The sequence below is a fragment of the Rhinolophus sinicus genome, chromosome 17 (genome assembly GCF_057876585.1).
Source record: "Rhinolophus sinicus isolate RSI-liver-muscle chromosome 17, RSI-T2T, whole genome shotgun sequence".
Lineage (NCBI taxonomy): Eukaryota > Metazoa > Chordata > Mammalia > Chiroptera > Rhinolophidae > Rhinolophus > Rhinolophus sinicus.
This window is the reverse complement of record NC_142517.1, coordinates 38,016,962-38,037,413: the sequence shown is the minus strand read 5'-3', so window position 1 is coordinate 38,037,413 and position 20,452 is coordinate 38,016,962. Positions and strand designations below refer to the sequence as shown.

Sequence of the window (20,452 nt, the reverse complement as noted above, 5' to 3'; positions counted from 1 at the left end):
CCATGTCGTCCTGTCCCTTTGGATGGGGGATGGAAAACATGGGAAACAAGGCTGCAGGGCTGTCTCTCCTGTCAACTTATAAACCAGCCTCTCGGGCCGTGTCTTATATGTTGATTGCCTTTAAAATGAATTTTATAGTAATACATTTCATCTATTTATACATTAATGATGTGGACAAAGGTACTAGTTGGTTTCACTCAGTTAAAAACATTTTCTGGTAACTGCCAGAATAACCAAGCACTGTTTTTCTATGAGGACAGAAACTGGGATTTTTAAACATCAAACAGACATTTAAAAAATGTCTCTGAGATGCTGGTAGCACATGCAAAGCATTGTTCTTAGTCATAGTTTCATTTCACTATAGCTAAGACTTTAGGATTATTTAGTTATTAACATTTAGTCTCAGAGTATACTTTAGTTGCAGTTGACCAGAATTATAGGTAACAGTTTTACTCCTGCTCCCCAATAAGTAGGCGATCATTTACCCTTAAAAAGTGTCGACTTGGTGCACTTTTCATCCTCATATATCTCTGTGTTGTTGTCATCCAATTTGGCTCGAGCCCATGCCACCTCATGCCATGATCTGTTGGGTGTCATGAATTAGGAGGTTGCCATGTGCGCCCAAGGGAAGACTTTCGTGAGCTCCTGTGTGTCATGTGCCATATGGAAAGGGTGCTTACTCTGTGTAGAGATGGGATTTCCAGTGTTGCTGCCCAAACTTGCCCCAGGGACTATGTAGGATTTCTTGTTGCTACTAGTGGTTCTCAACCGTCTGCTTATACGATTAGAAATCATATGGATAGCTTTGAAAAACTATAGATACCTGAGCCCTTCTATAGAGGTTTGGTTTTAGTTGGTCGGGTGTTGAGCTGGGTAAAGTTGTTTCCAGAGCTTTCCAGATGCTTCCAGTGCACAGCCAGAATTGAGAGCCACTGGGCTAAGGTCTTGCCTCTCAAGTGGTATAAAGGTTCTTTTTGGTGTCTTTGCCTTTGGGGCGGAGTCTCTACCACTCTTACCTCTATCTTGGGGTATTGTTTACCTCGTTTATTCATTTGTTCGTATTCCGTCTTTATAATAAGCATCTATTATCAACTTGGCACGTGTGTGCCCACCTTTCATCTGAAGTGTTTAGATTGCTTTAGTTGAAAGTACTTTTCATTCCATCTCATAGCAGGGAATTGCCCAATAACCTGGTGCACAACACTCTGCCCACTTGTAGTTTTTAGATCTCGTAACACCTTTAATGCCTTGGTGATTACAAGGCAGTCTCAAGTAATGAAACAATCAGTAGGTACTGTGAAATTGCCATTATTTGGGGGGCTATTCGTAACCTGTAATATGAAGCTCTGCCAGGATTCCAGGCACAGACTTCAGGGCTACACACAGTGTTAACTGTTTTATAGTGGGAAACATTTGAGACTCGTTGAAAAGAATAACCAATTAATTGGAGCCCTGAGATTGAATTTCTTATCTCTGTGGTTTGGCCTTAAATGTAATTTTATTAAATCCGCTTGGATATCTTGCATGTACAAAAATAAATATCTGCTGTTTGACAAGGAAGTATATCCTCTCTATTAAGTGGGAGCCTTGCTTGGTGGTGAGGGTCTAGAGTAGGTCATGAAGCTTTGCCAGGGCCTCTGATTTTGTCGAGTGCTGTGCCCTTGGGCACTGCTCCTGATCTTGGTCCTCTTGCGTACTTTCCCAGGCGACGTGCAGGACTGTGTCTGTTTTGCTCCCATCTACAACAAACGAAGAAAAGGATAGCAGCTGGCTCCCTGAGAGCTCTTAACAGAAGAGCTGCCATAATGATAATGATAGTAATAACAGCATCATCTTTCTAGACTGCAGGGAAGAGTTAGGAACTAAATTATGAGAAGAGCTCAGTCTCTTTTAAGGGGAAGGTGCTCTATTGTTTTAGAAAACATGCCCGTAATTATATAATATACACTGTTGTTGCGACATACAGTCTTTGGCAGGCCTCTAGCATATTCCAGTTGATGCTTTTCTCTAAAGTACAGGTATTTCTTGAGAACTTAATTTTGGTCTGGGCATCACATTCAGGAGGCAGTGAGGGTCATAGTTTAATTTACTAGAAATCTTACTACTTTTCAGTCCCCTTTCCTCTTTCTCTCTCTCTCCCCAACTCCCTCCTCTCTCTAATTGTGGTAAAATGTACATACCATAAAATACTGTTCAGAGGCATTAAGTACGTTCACATGTTGTGCAACCATCACAGTCATCTGTCTCCAGAACTTTTTCATCTTCCCAAACCGAAACTCTGTACCCATTAAATAATAACTCTGCATTCCCCACCCCCTCTCCTCCTACCAGCTCCTGGTTTTCTGGATAGTTTCTTACAACACTGGCTCTCTGACAAGTCTGGAATGGTCTAGCACGTCTGTCTGTCCATGTGCTGGCATTCGTCAAGATGACGCATGGACAGCCCACTTTCTCCTCCAGGTGACGACCACCCAGCACCGGCGGGGCTGCATCTTGTTCTAAGAAGCTGAAACCGCTTGATTTTTCTGCCATGTTTGTATCTACATAAAATGATTTTTCTCAGGTGGAGTTAGGAGTAGAGATACAGTCAGTGAAAAAGTTCCCCATGAATCCTACAAGTGTTGTTAATGGTTTCTCTAGTAAAAGGTCTGGACTGCGGTTATTTTTATTCCATTTTATAAATGAGGTTCTCCTCTGCCTTTAAGTATCGTAACTGTTTTCTTTTTTAGCAGGAAATATATATATTTTTGCCATAGGAAGCACCAATATTTCATAGAACAGCAGAATGTTCTAGATGGAGGATCGTTGGGGGTCTCCCTCTTGGAACTGTCCCTTGGCCAATGCACCATTCCCCTGATACACTCCTCCCTACATAATCCCCAGAGCATCCTCACACTTAGGTTCTACGTCCTCCGGTCCCAGGTTCCTCTGATGTGACCTCTGCCTCCCCCTCCAGCTACTTCTGTCGCCCACTCACATTGTGCTTTAGTGGCACCACACTACTCAGCATCCGTGCACACAGCACGCGGTTTCTGTTTCTTCGTGCTAGCCACCCTAGGTCCTTAGGCCTGGGTTCAGGCAGCAGCCTCCTTCTCCTGCCATGGGACACATGCTGACCTCTTCTCGTTGCATTGGCCGCACTGTTTGGTGATGTTCGATCTGGCAGTTTCCACTCTAAACTCGGAGCTCCTTGCAGCTGGGAACATTACCTTGCTGTTTCTCTAGTGCCAATACAGAGTAAATAGTTAAAAGTATCAACTTAAAAAATAAGAGTACACCACTCCTATGTTTTTCTGCATTTGGAGTACCCTATCTCAGTGGAATACGTGTCATTTTTGCTTAATCTAAACTGTTTAAGCATATTAATCAAGGAGACTGACAGTAAATATAATATTTAATAGCCAACAGCAGGTAAATACTGCTGAGTTAAATAAAAACCTAACATCCAGTATATAACAAAAAATAGGATAAAGAAAAAGGATTTCCCTTCATCCTAAAACTGGTTTCATGAACGTGATTCTAAAACTGTCTCGGTGGATAAACGCCAGCGGCTGCAGCTCACTTGAACTTATGAAGACCCTGCTACACATTTTTGAGAACAGAGATAAGTTTGCTTTGGTTTTCCTCCTTCTCCCAGGTCTTCAGGACTGTGCAGGTAAACATCAATATTGATGATTATAACAGTTTTCTTAAAACCTTCTTATTCATTATGTTATTGACCTTCACAAGAACCACATGAGTGAGATAGAAGTATGATGGTCTTTGTTTTAAGATGAAGAACTTGAGGTCTCAGAGTTTATAAATGACTTTCTGAGGTCACCAAGTAGGTGATAGAGCCTGACTCATGATCAAGTAGCCTAACTTCTCTTAGCTCCACCCAGAGTTTTACCAGGAGGAAATTGAGGAGCGGGAATCTCTTTAAATGTTTGGCAGGGACTGGTTTTGCCCTGCCCTTGCATTGCATGTTTAGAATTCATTTTAAGTAGATTCCCTGATAAGTCTGAATTTATAATATAAAGCAGTGATGCCATAACTTGTTTCGATATGTAATTCTTCTAATCTTTATATCCAAAATCCTGAAGGGTGATTGACGACTAGGTAATTAATCAATGATTTCCTAATAACTGGAGATAATTATATTTTTTATACAACAAACATAATTGCTGTTTTCTCAGAATGATAAGGGAATTCTTTGCTATCGACCAAAAAAGAACTGGCATGCCTTGGGCTAGTTACATTTTACGATATGAAATGCTGCTGTGCAGTTCATTTCGGGAGTTGGTTCCTTTTTTTCTCATGATTTGTTTTTGGTGAGAGAGGGGAGGGAATACCATATTTCTAGACTTGTTCAAAAATCAGCTCCGATAGCCAGGTGCATGATTTTTTCCCCCCAAAGACTCTTGAATCAGACTGGAGCTTGATAAATGTTTGTGGAATTGAATTGATTTATTCTCTCAGCTGCAGTTGTGTACTTTTGTGAGCAAATGGATGAATCTTAACTGCACTGGAGACCATGCAAATATTTGCCAGGTGCTTAATCTGTACTTTATTCTGAGCAGAGGGGAGGCCAATACCTGTAACCTGATGTGGTACTGTGGCAAACTGCTTACCCTTTGCTTTTGTTTTTCCCCCTCTAAGGGGGGGTGGGGGTCTAGGTTTGTGTGTGGTGTAGGGTGAGGAGGGACAATGAAACAAAGGATGAAAGAACAGAATTTCTGGATAATAAAGTTGAGAGTGATCTGGCTACAGTCAGGATATAAGCTATTTACTAGATAATTGATCATGAATGCAATATGGGAATACCTGTTTAAAGACTCCATTTCTGTTTCCATGAAGGACCACACTATTTCCTTTTTTCCTATAGGTTTTATGTATGTAGCACCCATGGCCCAAGAACACTAGCACTGCTTCTAAAGGCTAATATCAGATGCTTCAGTGACAACCTTTACCTGCATTTATCTCATTCTTTTTCTTTATGTGTCAGAACAGTGAAAATGAGTGAAAACACAGGACAGTGTGTCCATTTCTTTGGGTGGAAGGGAGTTGATTGTATCTTCTCTTAAAAGGAGATTCAAATTAAGCAGCTTCTGATTTCTCCCAGCTAATCCAGTGATTTCAGCAGAAGAGGAATGTTTTGTTACCTAAATGTTTAGTACATTTTGTTCTATCGTTTTGTACCCACTTACGCACTTTGAGAGATACTTCAGAACTTTCAAGACCTTTAATACCCTGAAGAAACCTATCCCGGAAGCTAATCACCAAAACCGCTCTCCACCCCATATGAGTATCCCCCTTTCTGAGTGCTTAAAGGAGGAGGTGCGTAATCCCAGCTTTAATGGTCTGCAGCAAGATGGGGAGATGGGGTGGCATGGACAGATGATTCATGAGGAGCTATGGATGCCCTCTTTCTTGGATCTCCAGTTCATCTGTTGCTCAGGACAAGACTTGCTTAAGCAAGACTAATGCCTACAGTTAATCATCTGAGAAAATATGTTAAACATTTAAGGTGTGGCCAACAAACCAGTGTTGATAGGGGATGTGGAAAAATACAAAATAGGAAAAAAACAAAAAAGCCTGACAGTAAAACCCAAAACAAAAACAAAAGAGCAACTTCCAAATAAAAAAGTTTTTTGAATACTGTTTTCCAGAGCAGAAGCGTGGGAAATTCATGAAGACCTGGTTAAGGTGATGAGTCATCCCAGGGTCAAATGTGTTCCTTGAAATTTGGCCTAAATACTATGCATCCTGGTGTTTGTTCTCATTCCGATTCATGTATTTGTAAATACCGCAAAGTCAGATAGGTACCATTGTGTTTCCCATCACAGCCCACTCACCTCTTCCATCACCCCAGCATTGTGTCATTTGCCTTATCAGAGTTGACGAGACTCCTTATTCCCTCCCATACCTCAGTCTCTGGGGAGCAGCTTTGCATTCCCAAGGTCTGTGGTCATTAGGTTATAATTCTTACAGTCAAACCTGGAGATCAATTGGCATTATGATACCCACTTGTTAACTGAGAGTGTGAGCATCCAGAGGTTTCAATGTCCTACTCAGGATCTTGCTTCTCAAGAAGGGTGTGCCACACAGAACCCCTAGGCCTTTCAGTCTTGTGCCCACAAAACTCTGCTCAGAGCTGCCCTTTCAGGTCTCTAAGATCCTGGTGAAAGCTGAGAGGTTTGCTTTCCAGATTGACTCGAGAAACATAGCTCAGGGAGCTGACCTGCCCAGGTGCTGAGTTTGTGGGCATGTGAGGTACACTAACTTCTCTGTGTCTATGTCTAAAATAAATGCAAAGGAGAAAGTCCTCTTGTCACAGTCAGTGTTTTGGGTTAGAGTAGAAGTGATTAAGTACCTAATGCTGAATAGTAGTTAAACAAAGAGTAGGTATCCAAGGGTGTATGTATCCATTTGGTGTTTGGGCTGAGTTCTGTGCTTTGTTGGAATTAGATTTCTAAGAAGAGGTAGCAGTTTGAGGACAGTTCTTTTCCTGGGGGTGTAGTGTCACCCTAAGATATAAATGTGGCCTGAAACGCTGATTCTGTTAGCACTTTATGCTAACAGACCTTTTGAGGGTGGAGAATTATTTCTCCAGAATAATTCTCCAGAATAAAAGTTGTAAAAAGTAACAAATACCAACTTTGCTCAGATGAAGGACTGGTCATCACAGTGAAATGGCCAAAGTCTAAGAGCTGACTGAGAGGCAAAACGTGGCTCATGTGGCCTTGTGCTGTGGAAGGTCACAGTGGGAAAGAATGGTACTCTCTTGCTAGACTTGAACCACAGAGATAAGATGCATTCAGAACTCTTTTGGTATTTGTTAAAGAGCAATCACTGTAGTTTTTACCTTGGGTCTTCTCTTGTGGTCAGGAGTTTCACAGATTTCATGTGCGCTTTGAGTGGCAGCTCTTGACTTTTCTTGTGGTTCATGTGGCTCTTTAAAGCTCGAGGACCGACCTTGTTCTGCTAACCATGTAAGCAGTGCTGATATGTAAACATGTGCACGAGGTTTGACAATTAAGTTCGCGAACTTGTTGCAACGATGTTGCTAACCTTTTTTGATATCAGAGGAATTATTCATTATGAATTTATGCCAACTGGACAAACAGTTAACCAAGTTGACTATTTCGAAGTGCTGAAAAGGCTACGTGAAAAAATTAGACGACCTGAACTTTTCGCCAACAATTCATGGCTCTTGCATCACGACAATGCACCAGCTCACACGGCACTGTGTGTGAGGGAGTTATTAGCCAGTAAACAAACAACTGTATTGGAACACCCTCCCTACTCACCTGGTGTGCCCCCAATGACTTCTTCCTTTACCTGAAGATAAAGGAAATATTGAAAGGAAGACATTTTGATGACATTCAGGACATCAAGGGTAATATGACGACAGCTCTGATGGCCATTCCAGAAAAAGAGTTCCAGAATTGCTTTGAAGGGTGGACTTGGCGCTGGTGTCGGTGCATAGCTTCCCAAGGGGAGTACTTCGAAGGTGACCATATTGACACTCAGCAATGAGGTATGTGGCCCTTTTTCTAGGATGAGTTCGTGAACTTAATTGTCTGACCTCATATCTAGTCCGTGCGTATAGGACTTATGCCCATTATACGAAAGGCTGTGTACCTCAGCGGCATGAAGCAGGCAGGTCCTTATTACTTATTATCCTTGCTCAACTGATGGAGAGTCTGAACGTTAGAAAGTTTCTATTGCCCTATAAGTGGTGCAACCTGGAATTGAACCTACCTACAACCTTTTGACACCAAAGACTTAAGCATATATAATTCATTGGAAAAATGAAACATAGTGAAGCTGACTGCTCAACTCAAGTGTTCGGTGATCTAACCTTTAATTTAAAACTTTCTTGTTTAACTGAGAATTACCCTCTCTCATTTTTAGGATCCCTTTTAAAGGGGAGTCGCACTGGCAAGCCAGTTTTCCTTCAGCATTGTTTACATGCTTTAATTTTCCTCTCTGACTATTTAAGAAAGGTTGCAGAGAGTTATCCTGCTGCTTACAAGTGACCTAGTAATGCTGTCAATATAGTACGTTGGAATAAATGTTCTTTAAAATATCCCATAGGTGACTTAAAGATAAAAACACAGTCAAAATACGTTGCTATTCGAGAAGGTTCTTTGGCTTGACTCAGTCAAGTAACCTTGATACCACTTCTGTATTTCTGGTTGCATTTAAAACTTATTAATTTTTAGTGAGGAGACCTGGGCTGAACTTGACCTTTTAAAGTGGTTAGAAGAAAGAATTTATCAAGTACTATAAGAAGTTTGTTGAAAAAAACCTCTGTCCTTAAGTACCCTCAGGTATCTTAAAACGACTGTTTATTTATTCCTATTGACATGCTAATCACAAGTTGTTCTTCAATATTAAAGTATTTCCTCCAAGGAATTTGTACTGCATGTACTTAGTTCATTAAACAATACAGTAAAATAGTTTCTTATTTACATAGTGATACCAGCCCTTGCATCCAAAGCAGTCTGAATTAGAGAAGCTTACGGAATATTAAACACATTTATGTCAAAGTCGCCATTTTGGAGCATTTGTAATAATTAGTTACTATTTGGATAAATGGACACAGGGGGACATGTGGCTAAGTGACAGAGCGATGCCTTTAACATTATGCATGGAATCGTGGTCTACCTCCTACTTGGAGTGAGATAACCTTGTAGATTCCAAAGGCTTAAAAAGTAAATAGATATTTCTAAGGTTTGTCTAGAATTTTTAATGTCTCATGAAGATAATGGAAAATTTTGTAGATCTGTCTGGATTTGGATTTGAACTCAGATGAACCTTTCAAAAATTCAATCATATAGGTTTTTTTTTCTTTTTTTTGTTTTGTTGTTTTTTGCATTTGTCTATTAACTAGACCCTTGCTGTATTTCCATGTGCAATCTGCTGTACAGTAGTGTGGTCATCACCACCTGGGAAATTGTTAAAAATGCAGAATCTCAGGCCCTGCCAGACCTACTGTATCAGAATTTGCTTTTTAATAAGATTCTCACATGATTTACGTGCACACTTAAATTTGGGAAGTATGAGATTAGGGCACTTCATTTGTTTGAGATCCAGAGATCAGGATTAGGTGGAATGTCTTTCCTAGATAAAGAAAAGGCATAAATCCAGGTTTAGAATGGGCTGGATGCCCAAATGAGCCGTTTAACCTCTGTGTTGAACTGTTCCTCTGGGAAGTGAGAGGGTGAAGGCCAGGCCTTGATGCCCAGTGCTGGTTGGCTTGTCACGTCCCATAGAGATAAATCACGCACTTGGATAAGTGAAGAGGAGAAGGCAAATCTTAGCTCTGGCAATAACTAGGATGCATAATGGAGTCTTATAATACTTAAGTAGAGAATATATACAGATTTGAGACATTTGGCTGCTACTATGCATTGGAGATGTGCCTCTGAACTTTTATAAATTCAGTGATAATCCTAAAACTCTGTCCTTTAAGATACCGTAGAACCTTCTCTGGTACTGTTATATTTCATATTAAAATGAAAAGAACAAGAACATGCAATCAGAACATCTCATGGAAATATGAGAAGGCTGATAAATAATGCAGCCTTTTGTGTGAGTACTTCATATAATTAATCATAGAGTATCTAAGATGGCCTTCTTTTAAGGATTGAAAGATTTGGCAAATATTTTACAGCAATCAAATAGAAGATTAGAATCATTAACACACACATATACACACACCTTCTATATCTGCGTTCAATGATACACACACGTACATACAAACACTCTTCCTATGATTGTTGGGAATAGCAAATGCGATAATGTGCATAAAGGATATGTGGGTCATTATAAAAGTGTCCAATGAGTGGTGGTTATTATTACAGGAAGCAACAAAGTGGTTACTCGCATAGGACTTGGCATTAGATCTCTTGGATGCAGAACCTTGGCTCTGTCACTTTTCAGCTGTTCAACATAGGGTTAATTGCTTATACTACGTATCTGTACCTTGGTTTCCTCTACTGAAACATAGGAAGAATGAGAATACCTACCTCATAAAGATTAAATGGGATCATACATGAAATGCATTTAAAAGAGTTTCAAGAATAAAATGAGTACTCAAAAAAATGTTAGCTAGTTTTTATATATGCAACGTACTCTTCCTGGAGTCTAGTTAAAGGATTGAGTTTCTTTGGACATTCGTGTTTTTTTTTAAAGCAACAGATCTTTAAACTTTGTATATGGAAATCTTTCACTTCCTCTTATTTAATTGTAATAGTTAATTTTTCTCATCCTAATTGAATTTCAACAAGGAGGAAAATTAACTTAAAAGAGTATTTGAATGTGGCATTATCAGATGCATTCCTCCAATCTCCAGATGTTCTAAAGAACTTTTTCATTCTGGGAGTCAAGATTAGCTGAAAGTTGCTCCAGAGAATGCGTCAGCATCCTGGACCAAACAGCCCAGTTCCTAATCTAGACTCAGATTAAAAAATATGTATTGACTATCAGCTTTGTTCCAGGCACTGTTCTAATATAGAGCATGAGTTTGGGTCTAAGCAGACCTGAGCTCGAATCCTGTGTCTGCTTATCACTAACTGCAGTATTTTGTGCAAATACTGGGTAAAGAAGATGATATAGCTAATACTGGCAGAGGCAAATGATCCAACAGAGAATCTTATTTACTCTCTCCCAAAATGTTTGCAGTAATGTTGTATTCTCTGTCTTATTTGTTTTATAGTTCTTGTAAATATTCATGAGAAATATATAGAATATTTTTGTTTGGGCAGCCCTTTTCCCAGATCTCTGGGAAGTATTTCATTGGCAACATAAGGCCTTCTTGCTTTGGGAGTAGATAAAATCCCTTCTCTCTGACTTACCAACTCTAAGATATACAAGAAAAAAGAAAAAGGAGCCCTAGAATACTACTTTTAGAAGGTCCTGGATGCCACTGGCTGCTTCTGATTCAACAATGAATCTATGCTCTGGGTAACTAAATAAAGCATGTGAGAATGGATTGATTTCAAATATTTGTGGGGAAAATATCCTTTTCTACATCCAAAACATGGCTGAAATGGAATGTATGTATGTTAGACATACATTCTGACTTCCCATCGTCTTGTTTTAATAGGACCTCAGATAGACAGTTTGGGAAAACGGGTCAAATGTGTGTTGAGCAAGAGTAAACAATCTAATTGTGTAATGCTGCCTCTTGGGAACCAGGTCGCTTCTGCCAAACCCTGGGGTGATTAGTTTATGCCCTGGGGCCATCTGACCCTTGTGAAATTATCTCAGCTGTGGGACGTTACTTGCTGATCTCATTTTTATATGAATGTCTCATTCTTCTAGGGGATCTTTATCAAGTATCCGCCTCCATCCATACAATGCAAGATTTATGGAGGATCATTTCATGGGCTAGTGAAAGGAGATGGTTTGTCCCAACCAACAAATGTTTCTTGTTCTCTTAATAGTGTGACCCCCAGACTCTGAAAAATATTATGCTCTATTAATTAAGCAATCAGAAGAGTATCCAAAAATTCTGATTTCTCATTAGATTGGTGGTAGAAATTCTCGTATTTTACTGTTTTTCTTAAGAGATAAAGGAACCTGATGATCTATATGAAAACCCTTTTGGGTGTTCTTGCTGAACCTAGTGTTTCCCATGTTTCAGTCATTTGTATGCCAACCTCACAATTTTTTTTCTTCTGATCTAAGTTTTCTATCACCTGATGTATTTTTACTTTATATTATTCATAAAATTATTTGATCTACTTAACGAAATTTTTCAAAAAGGATGCTTGATTGCTACCATAAATGGGAAACCCATTATCTTCAACCACATTTTAAAACATAGCACATATTTTTCAATGTAAAAATCTTTGCCATTGCCTCACCACATCATGGTGATATTTTCCCAGTCCTTTAAGAAATATCATTGTCACCATCTTCTGAGGTTTACCCACATAAGGTAGTGGAGGGACTAACTACCCAGGGCCGCAGTATAACTCTCACGGGCCCTAGGTGCTTTTGATTTCATGGTCCCCAGACTGCGCAAAAAACATTTAAAATTAGATTTTACAACTGCTTTCATATAAAGAAGAATGTATTACTATTATATATGAAAACATTTTCTTTGACCTAAGAGTTTGTTTTCTTCTGATTTTAAAATTAATAGGCCATTTTGGTCAGCTCTGAAAGCACTGTGGGGCCCACCACTATGCCAAATTGAAGAAGTAGACCTGTGACTCTCCATCCCTTTCAAGAGGTTTAGGGGTTTTGTTCAAGGTGGTGGTGGGGAAACCACAAACATGAAATGTATTTGAAATGCAGGTGGATTTTGCCTTTTATATCATGGAGTAGTCATTGTTACTTCAGTTTAAAATTACTTGAACTTAATTCCCACAGAAAGGTAGACTTAAAAAAATTCTGTGGCTTCCTGCCCCTACTTGGCATAGGGTGGTGTGGCCTTCCCTCCCTCACCTCTCTGGTTTACATGCTATCTCATTTGGAGACACAGACACAAGGCATGGAAGGCTTAGAAAAGTGACTTCTTCTTCTTCTTCCTCCTCCTCCTCCTCCTCCTATGATCAAGGGAAGGAATTGGGTTTATGATGGATTTATACCAAAAAACAAACCACAGATATCCTAAGCTGTTGTGACCATGAGTAGGTGATCTTAAGGTGGTTAAAGTCCATTAGGATTCTTAGAAGAGCCTAAAAGGATCTATGCAGCACTGTTTGATTTCAAGCTCATTTATAGGCATCTCCTTTCTTAGGGCCTCCTGACTGATTTAGACTCTCAGCTATTTCTAGTAAAGAGAAAGAATAGTCACTCTTGATGACACTAAAATTCCTCTTTTCACCTGCTCCTTTTTAAGCAGTCACTGCTCTAGGTTTCCTTGGTATGAAGAGGAGGACGGCTTTTCTTGTTGTCCTCTCATTACTGTCTTATCCGGGACAGGCTATTAAAAAAGCTTTTTGTTTGTGAGATCAGTTCTCTGGTTTCTAACTTCCCCTCTCAGACCTAAATGCCACACTTGAAGTTCTCCCAGATTGCTGCTGCTGCTGCTCAGATGACTTCTCGGTATTGTATGCTAAATGCAGAGATCTTTATTTAGGTGCTTTGCACTCTTGAAAAGAAAATCCTAATGAGTCACCCAGTTTGCTGATTTCTTGGTGGGGGTGACCACCTGAGTGTCCCAACGGTGGTGAAACAGAAGTCACGTGGAGCAGGGCTCCTATGTATGTAGCCTGCTGGCTTCTCTTTAATTTTTTGGTGATAGACCCTTCTCACTGGAAAACCAGCTCTGTGAGCACTGAGGACTTGAATACCAGAGGTCCAGATACTTAGAACCAGCCTGGCTGCCAAAGAGAGACACTGTGCTCTGTGCGGTTGGTGCCTGAGCTAGGATGTCTTACTTTGTTTCCAGCAAATGAACAGATGAATGAAAGGCATTGTTGTGACTCCAAACACCAAGTGGGAGTTGCCCTGGACCTCTTAATGTCCTGAATTTGAATCCATCACCCAGCCTGGCTGACTATTGCCTGAATGCTTCTTGATGCTTTCTTCTGTTTTCTGTCTCTACCACACTGCCCAGGCAGTGAGCATCGCTCATCTGAGCACCTGCAGTGGATTGTCCCCTGAGGTGATCCTTGCAGCCCCTGCATTCCCACTGTACAACCAGCGAGGTCATGTGAAAACACATATTTGACTATGTTTCTCTCCTTCCTAAAACCTTTCAAATGGTTTCCCATTTTGATCAAGACCAAACGTAACCAGCAAGGCCCAGCATGATGTGACTACAGCCTCCTTCCCTAAACTCAGTTTTGTCATTGTTCCCCCTCACTGTCTGCGACCCAGATGCATTGCTTTCTTTTCATACAGCAAACCCAATTTGTTCCTGCCTATCTCAGGGCCTTTGCACATGCTGTTCCTGCTTCCTGGAATGCTCTTCTCTTCTCATTAACTCCTTCTTGTCACTTCCTCACAAAACCCTTTCCTCATCTTCCAGAAGATCCCAGTCCTTGGTTTGAGTGGTCACAGCCCCTGTACAATTCCTTTAGGGCACCAAACTTACAGTGCTATGTATTAATTGAAAATACCTTTCTCCCAAGTCAGACTCCACAAGGGCAGGACTTATCTACTTTGCTCATAATGGTAGTCCCAGTACCTACTAAAGACTAGATTTCCATAAGGAAAGGAATAAGGAGAATGTGGTACATAGATTATGTGCTTTATATGTTCATGAGTATTATTTACATGTGGGAGTCTTAAGAAAAGATTTAATTATGGACCACATTTCTATCAGGATGACATAACATTTTCAACGAGTTTTCTTCAAAAATGGTAAAATCAATGTTTTGGGACTTCAAAAAGTAGGTTTTTATCTACAGTGACTCAATTCTGCATAGATTGTTAAGCTTGTAGAGTAATTAATGATTGGCCATGCCTCGCATGGGCTGACTGCAGTGTCTTTCTACCTGCTGTTTCATCTTCCTGGAATCTTGTCCTCCAGACACACCTGTTACTTGCTTCTTCACTTCCTCCAAGTCTCTGCTCAAATGTCGTTTTATTAGACAGACCTTCCCTGACCACCTCATAGAAAGTAACCCCACTTTCTAGACCTCCCATTCCTTGTTCTCATTACTGTGCTTAATTTTTTTCCATATCACTCATCACCATCTGCTACTTATCCATCCATCCATCCATCCATCCATCCATCCATCCATCCATCCATCCATGCACTCTCTTTCTACCAGATTGTTCCTTGAGGATAAGAATTCTGTTTGATGAGTACTCTGTCCCTAGCACCTAGATCAATGTTAGATAACTGGAAAAGTAAAAGCATATTTTTGAATGCATAAATGATCATGGTGAAGAAAACCTCAGAATTTTATCCTCTTGCCTCTAAGGAATAAAAAAAGTCCAGTTTCACCTTTTGACCTCCATTTGGCCTTCACCAAAAACACCCCTGGTGTTTTCTCATTGCTGAAAGTAGCTCTGGGATAGCAGGTGGGAGCAAAGGTTGACTTCTCTCCCTACCAGACTGGTTGCTCCATTTCAACTCTTGACAGTTTATTAGAAATCTGTAACTCTTAAATACTTCTGTTTCTGGGGCTTTCTTCATGAGCCTAAAATTTAACTATAAACACACTATTGCCATGTGGCAAAGTAAAATAACTTAGGAGGGCACCTTCACCTAAAAATAGCATTGTGCTCTTCATTAAGCAGCCGCTCACTGCCTGCTTTTGCATTCAGCCCTTCTCCCAGCGAGATGTAATATAACAAAGGAAGAGGCTGGTGGTCACAAACCAGGACATTGCACGGTTCATTAATTACTTGGAAAATGGTGCCTGGGTTGTGGCCAGAATCCCAAACAAAGAAAGGAAATAGCTCCTGTTCTCCAATTGACAAGTTGAGTGAGGTAAGAATGAAAATCATTTGGATAAGTAAAAAAGGGAAGAAATAAAATGGGAGCTGTAGTTTTGTTCAAGAACAAGTATACAATTAAGACATATTCCCAACCCCAAGGGGGTTGATTTATATCAGTTGAGTTCATGGAAATCATGATCTGCTCCCAGCCATGAGACGAATTCATTATCTTTAATAAAGGGGTTGGGAAAACCAATTTAGGAAAAGTGTTGATGATGTTGGAGTCTGGGCCAAAGTACATGACATGTGTACAAATGAATTATTAATCTCAGCAGCTCCTAAATCAGTTTGGTCCTTATGGTAGCTATGTGATAGATACACAAAGAGTTAAATCCTCGCACTCCAGAATATAGAATCCATAATTTTGGCAAGGCCAAGAATCTTAAACCATCTTAGCGAATTTGTCATAATTAAATGGGGATATTTTCAAGTAGGAAGAGTCAGTTAAGAGAAATGAGACTTTCTTAATGTTGATGTGGAAAGAGATCCTTTAAAAAATGATCTTATTGGTTTAAATAGTGAGGTCTTGGGGTGATTATATTTTGGGGCAAAGTTCACCAAATTTAGCTTGTGACTTAGAATTCTAAGCTGTGCAAAATATATAGGGAGGTCTGATCATCTAATATTTAGCTGAGATGAGCCCATCTGTAATTCCTTTCTTGGGTGTGATTTACATAGTTTTTAGCACTCAATGGCCATATTATGTTTCTGCCATAAAAACTGTTGCATTAAGGAAAAAGGAAAATGAAAACACACACACCACCACCACCACCACCATCACCATCACCATCACCATAAAATGCCTACATAACATGTTTCCCCGAAAATAAGACCTGGCTGGACAATCAGCTCTAATGCATCTTTTGGAGCAAAAATTAACATAAGACCTGGTTTTATTTTACTATAATATGAGACCTGGTCTTATATAGTATAATGTAATATAATATAATATAATATAATATAATATAATATAATATAATATAATATATAATACTGGGTCTTATGTTAATTTTTGCTCCACAAGATGCATTAGAGCTGATTGTCCAGCTAGGTCTTATTTTCGGGAAAACACGGTAGAAGTAAGACCTTCTTGTAGCCATTTTGTAGCTGTTAAAGAATACTTTATTGAAAGGGAGATATTTTTGGAGTTTGCAGACAATTTCAAGGTCAAGTCATGTCCTTTGGGAGGAGGTTATCAGAACTGGCCACTGAGGGTCATATGTTTAACTTCCCAGACGTGTGAATACAGAATGAAAATTAAAGTTGTACTGTAGTCATGCAGAAAGAAGTGCAAACAATCAGGATTCAGGCATTAAATGAGAAATGTTTGGTTTGAGGTGGGTTTTTTTTTTTCCTTCTTTTTTGGGGCTCTTCTTGGCTTTTTTTTTTTCCTTGAGAGGGGAAGGTATGGAAGAGATGAGAAATACAGTGGTACTGTTTCCAGGAAGAGACAAAGACTAAGAACGGAGTTGAGTAATGGGAGAGGACGGAGAAAACACACAGTTTGAAATGTTGGTTTCTGCTCAGACCAGATATATTGAAGGCTTGGTTTGTAAATTGGTTGAGCAGGTTCATGTGAAAAAGAGGCTGCTGTTATTTTACTGAAACGAATGAGTGAGGCATTTAAACTCATTTGTGCCTTTTGAGTCAACTACCGTACAACTCTTGAAGAGCTGACTTGTTTTTGATAGTACACTGGGTTTGAGATAAAATCAAAAGAATCACTGAAGAGAAGGACTAAGAACCCCCGATTATGATACATAATCCTAGGAGACACTTGGAGGAGCAGGAACAAATCAGATGCAGTATAAATAATTTCTGTATGGAAACCATACAACATACTCAGTCATCATGCCCATCAATCTGCAAGTTGACGCCAAAGAATCTGCCGAATAAAGCTTAAGTGAGCAAGGTTCCGTTTCAAAAGGATAAAACGCCGCCGCTGTGGCAGTCACTAGAACTGATCATCCAGCAGTTCTGTGCTCCCTCCACTGTGGGCACATGGTGGGGTCACATGTCCTTGTCCCCTTGTGGATGGGCGGGCCATGTGACTAGTTACAGCCAATGAGTTGTGAGTGAAAGTGATGGGAGAAGACCATTTAACTACGGGTGCCAGTGATTTCAGACTTCTTTTTCTTTCAGTCCAGCGGACCAGCAACCTTAGAGATGGTGGCTGTTCAGTGAACCTTCATGTTTTTTAATTAAATGAAGTCGATACTTTAGTTGGTTTTGACTAGTTTTCCCGTAATGTCCTTTTTCTGTTCCAGGATCCAACCCAGGATTCACTCATTACATTTAATTGTCATGTCTCCTAAGGCTTCTTTTGGCTATGATAGTGTCTCAGTTTTTCCTTGGTTTTGATGACGAGGGCAGTTTTGAGGAATACTGGACATGTATTTTGTAGGATGCCATTCGGTAGTCTGATTTTTCTCATGCTTGAACTGGGTTTTAGGGAGGAAGACCACAGAGGGACGATACAATTCTCTCACATCATCTCAAAGATGGATTCTGTCAATATGCCTTGTCCCTGTTGATGGTGACCGTGATCACGTGGCTGAGGTGGTGTCTGTCAGGACCTCCGCTTTACATTTACCACCCTCCCTTTCCATAATGTCGTCTTTGGAAGGACATCACTATGCCTTGCTCACACTTAAGGAGTGGGCACAGAGTATCTGTGTAAATTATTTAAAATTCTTTGTGGGAGATTTGTTTTTTCTCTAATTTATATATTTATTCAATCATTTATTTTTGTCCGTATGGACACATGGATACTTTATCTTATACTTTGGGTTATACTCTCATACCTGTTTATTTATATTTTGTTGCTCAAGATTTTTTGCCTTTGCCATTGGAACTTCTGTCAGTTGTCTGTAGTGTCCCTTTGACACAGGAGACTTTTTCTTTTTGAGTACTTTCTTATTTTCTGGCCCTATAAGATTCTTCAGAGCCTTGGATTTTGAGTGACTGCAACAAGCAAAACCTTTCTGCCAACCTGTGAAGAACATCTATTCTTATTAAGAAAACAAAACTCTATTAAGTCAATGAGATTCCAGAGTTGTCGGTTTCAAGGTTTAACCTAAATCACCAGTTCTCCAACTGTGTTTCTGGGACCAGCCGCAGCAGCATGCCCTCAGAACTGGTTAGATATGCATATTCCCTGGTCCCTAAGCCTAATGAACCCGAAACTCTGCAATTGGGACCCAGCAGTCTGTTTAATAACCCTGCAGGTGATTCTGATGCACTCGAAAAGTTCCAGAACCTCCAATCCAGACTTCATGAGTTTTATGAGTGGTAACATAAAGACAAGCTCAGTGGATTTTTTGGTTGTGTTTAGATTATTGTATGTTGTTCTAAAGCAAAACATTAAAAATTTACTCTAAATCAAGACAACTGATTTTCTTAATTTGAAAATGTACTGGTTCAGAGGAATATTTCTTAGAGATGGGTACCAGGGCTTAGAGAATATTTGTTAGAGATGGGTACCAGGGCTTGCTGTACACTTGCTGTACACAGGTCTATTTTTGCAAACCCCTAGCAGCAGCTCTGTCAACCTCAGGGGTTCCTTGTTAGGATCAAATAAGATGATGGATTCTAGAGTGCTTGGTGAACTAGAATAAACACACGGGGTTATTTTTGTATTGAGTCTCTCTTATGCTAGATTGTAAGTGGCACCATAAGGATCAAGACTTTGTTTGGTTTATGGCTATCCCCAGGGCATAGAACAGAGCCTGGTACATACATGGTATGAACTTAGTGAATATTTGTGGAATGATCATATTATTTTCTGGCTTTTGTTTCTACATAATAGGATTTTTGCCATATCTGCATATCACCCGTACTGTTCTAATTTATGTAGAATTTATATAATGAAATGTACAATTTTGTTAGTATACACTTTAATGAAGTTTGACAGATTCACCTGTACTGTACTGATTTTTTTTAAAAATTGACACTTTTTATCCAGTTTACAAGTACATTAAGAGACATGGAGATGAGGGTAAGGGGGATCAAATATATGGTGATGGAAGGAGAACTGACTCTGGGTGGTGAACACACAATGGGATTTACAGATGATGTAATACAGAATTGTACACCTGAAATCTATGTAATTTTACTAACAATTGTCACCCCAATAAATTTAAAAAATAAATTAAAAAAAAAAAAGAGACATGAACTGGTAGTTTTGTAGTCTTTGTTATATATTTTCTCGTCAACATTAAAATCTATACATATTAATTAAAATAGAAATATTAATTCAAGTATAACCTGAAATCTTCATTACTCTAATCTTTCTTGAGAAACATTTCAAAGAAAAGATTGTCTACTGCATTGTGAAACTTCAAGAGCTAGAGAGTGGATGGGGAACATTTGAGTGGGGTGTGGGGTTGTGAGAGGCTTATGATGAAGGAAATGTACTTGGGCTCCTGAAATCACCCTGGCGTGACCTGAATTATTGATAAGTATCCAAGCCTATTCGCTCAATAACTTGACGGGTTGATAACCTGGATAGATCCCTCAGGTACTTCCACTTGCCTCTTAAATAGCTTTCTTCATCCATCCTCTCACAATTTTTGTTTGGCCTTAGAGGAGGACAGCTTACTTAATTCTGAATTTGTGATTGTTTTTTATTTTAAAAGACCAGGGGTCGTTATGCCATTGTGACGAAAGGGATAGGGGAGGAAATTTTTGACCAAAAAAGGGATAGTTTACCTTGAACTGCCTGGTTATTTTTCCCATGATAACTTTAGAAGAAGCTGATTGCTTTGGAACCAACTTTGTACACTCTAAAAATTGATGTGCTCAATAGGCATCTGAGATGTACCAGGGACATGTAGGTTCTGTGTAGGCACTCCAGGAATATCCTTAGGGAGCAGTAGCTTTTTGGGAGAAATGAGTCAAGTCTATGGGTAAGTGTAATTAACAAGGCACGTTGTCAGGCATTCTGGAAGACGAGCTGTGTGCGGTGCAGTCGGGCTTTAATCTGTGGATCCGTTCACTAGTTTGAAATAAAATGGGAGTAAATTAAAATTCAAATTGTGTTCATCTTACTTTATTT

At 39.7% G+C, this 20,452-nt stretch overlaps 1 protein-coding gene across 9 annotated transcripts in view; it reads left to right on the top strand.

Annotated features, from left to right (window-relative positions):
- TNIK (TRAF2 and NCK interacting kinase) overlaps nt 1-20,452 on the top strand; it is a 363,868-nt gene that overhangs the window by 88,087 nt on the left and 255,329 nt on the right. The window contains exon 1 of one of the 9 annotated variants that reach the window (XM_088794219.1): nt 15,296-15,388. The exons of the other annotated variants lie outside the window; for them this stretch is intronic. Coding sequence (XP_088650345.1) covers nt 15,311-15,388 — 78 coding nt within the window. The 5' untranslated portion in view covers nt 15,296-15,310. Of the gene's footprint in view, nt 1-15,295; nt 15,389-20,452 lie in introns of those variants that run through there. 9 annotated transcript variants of the gene reach the window in all.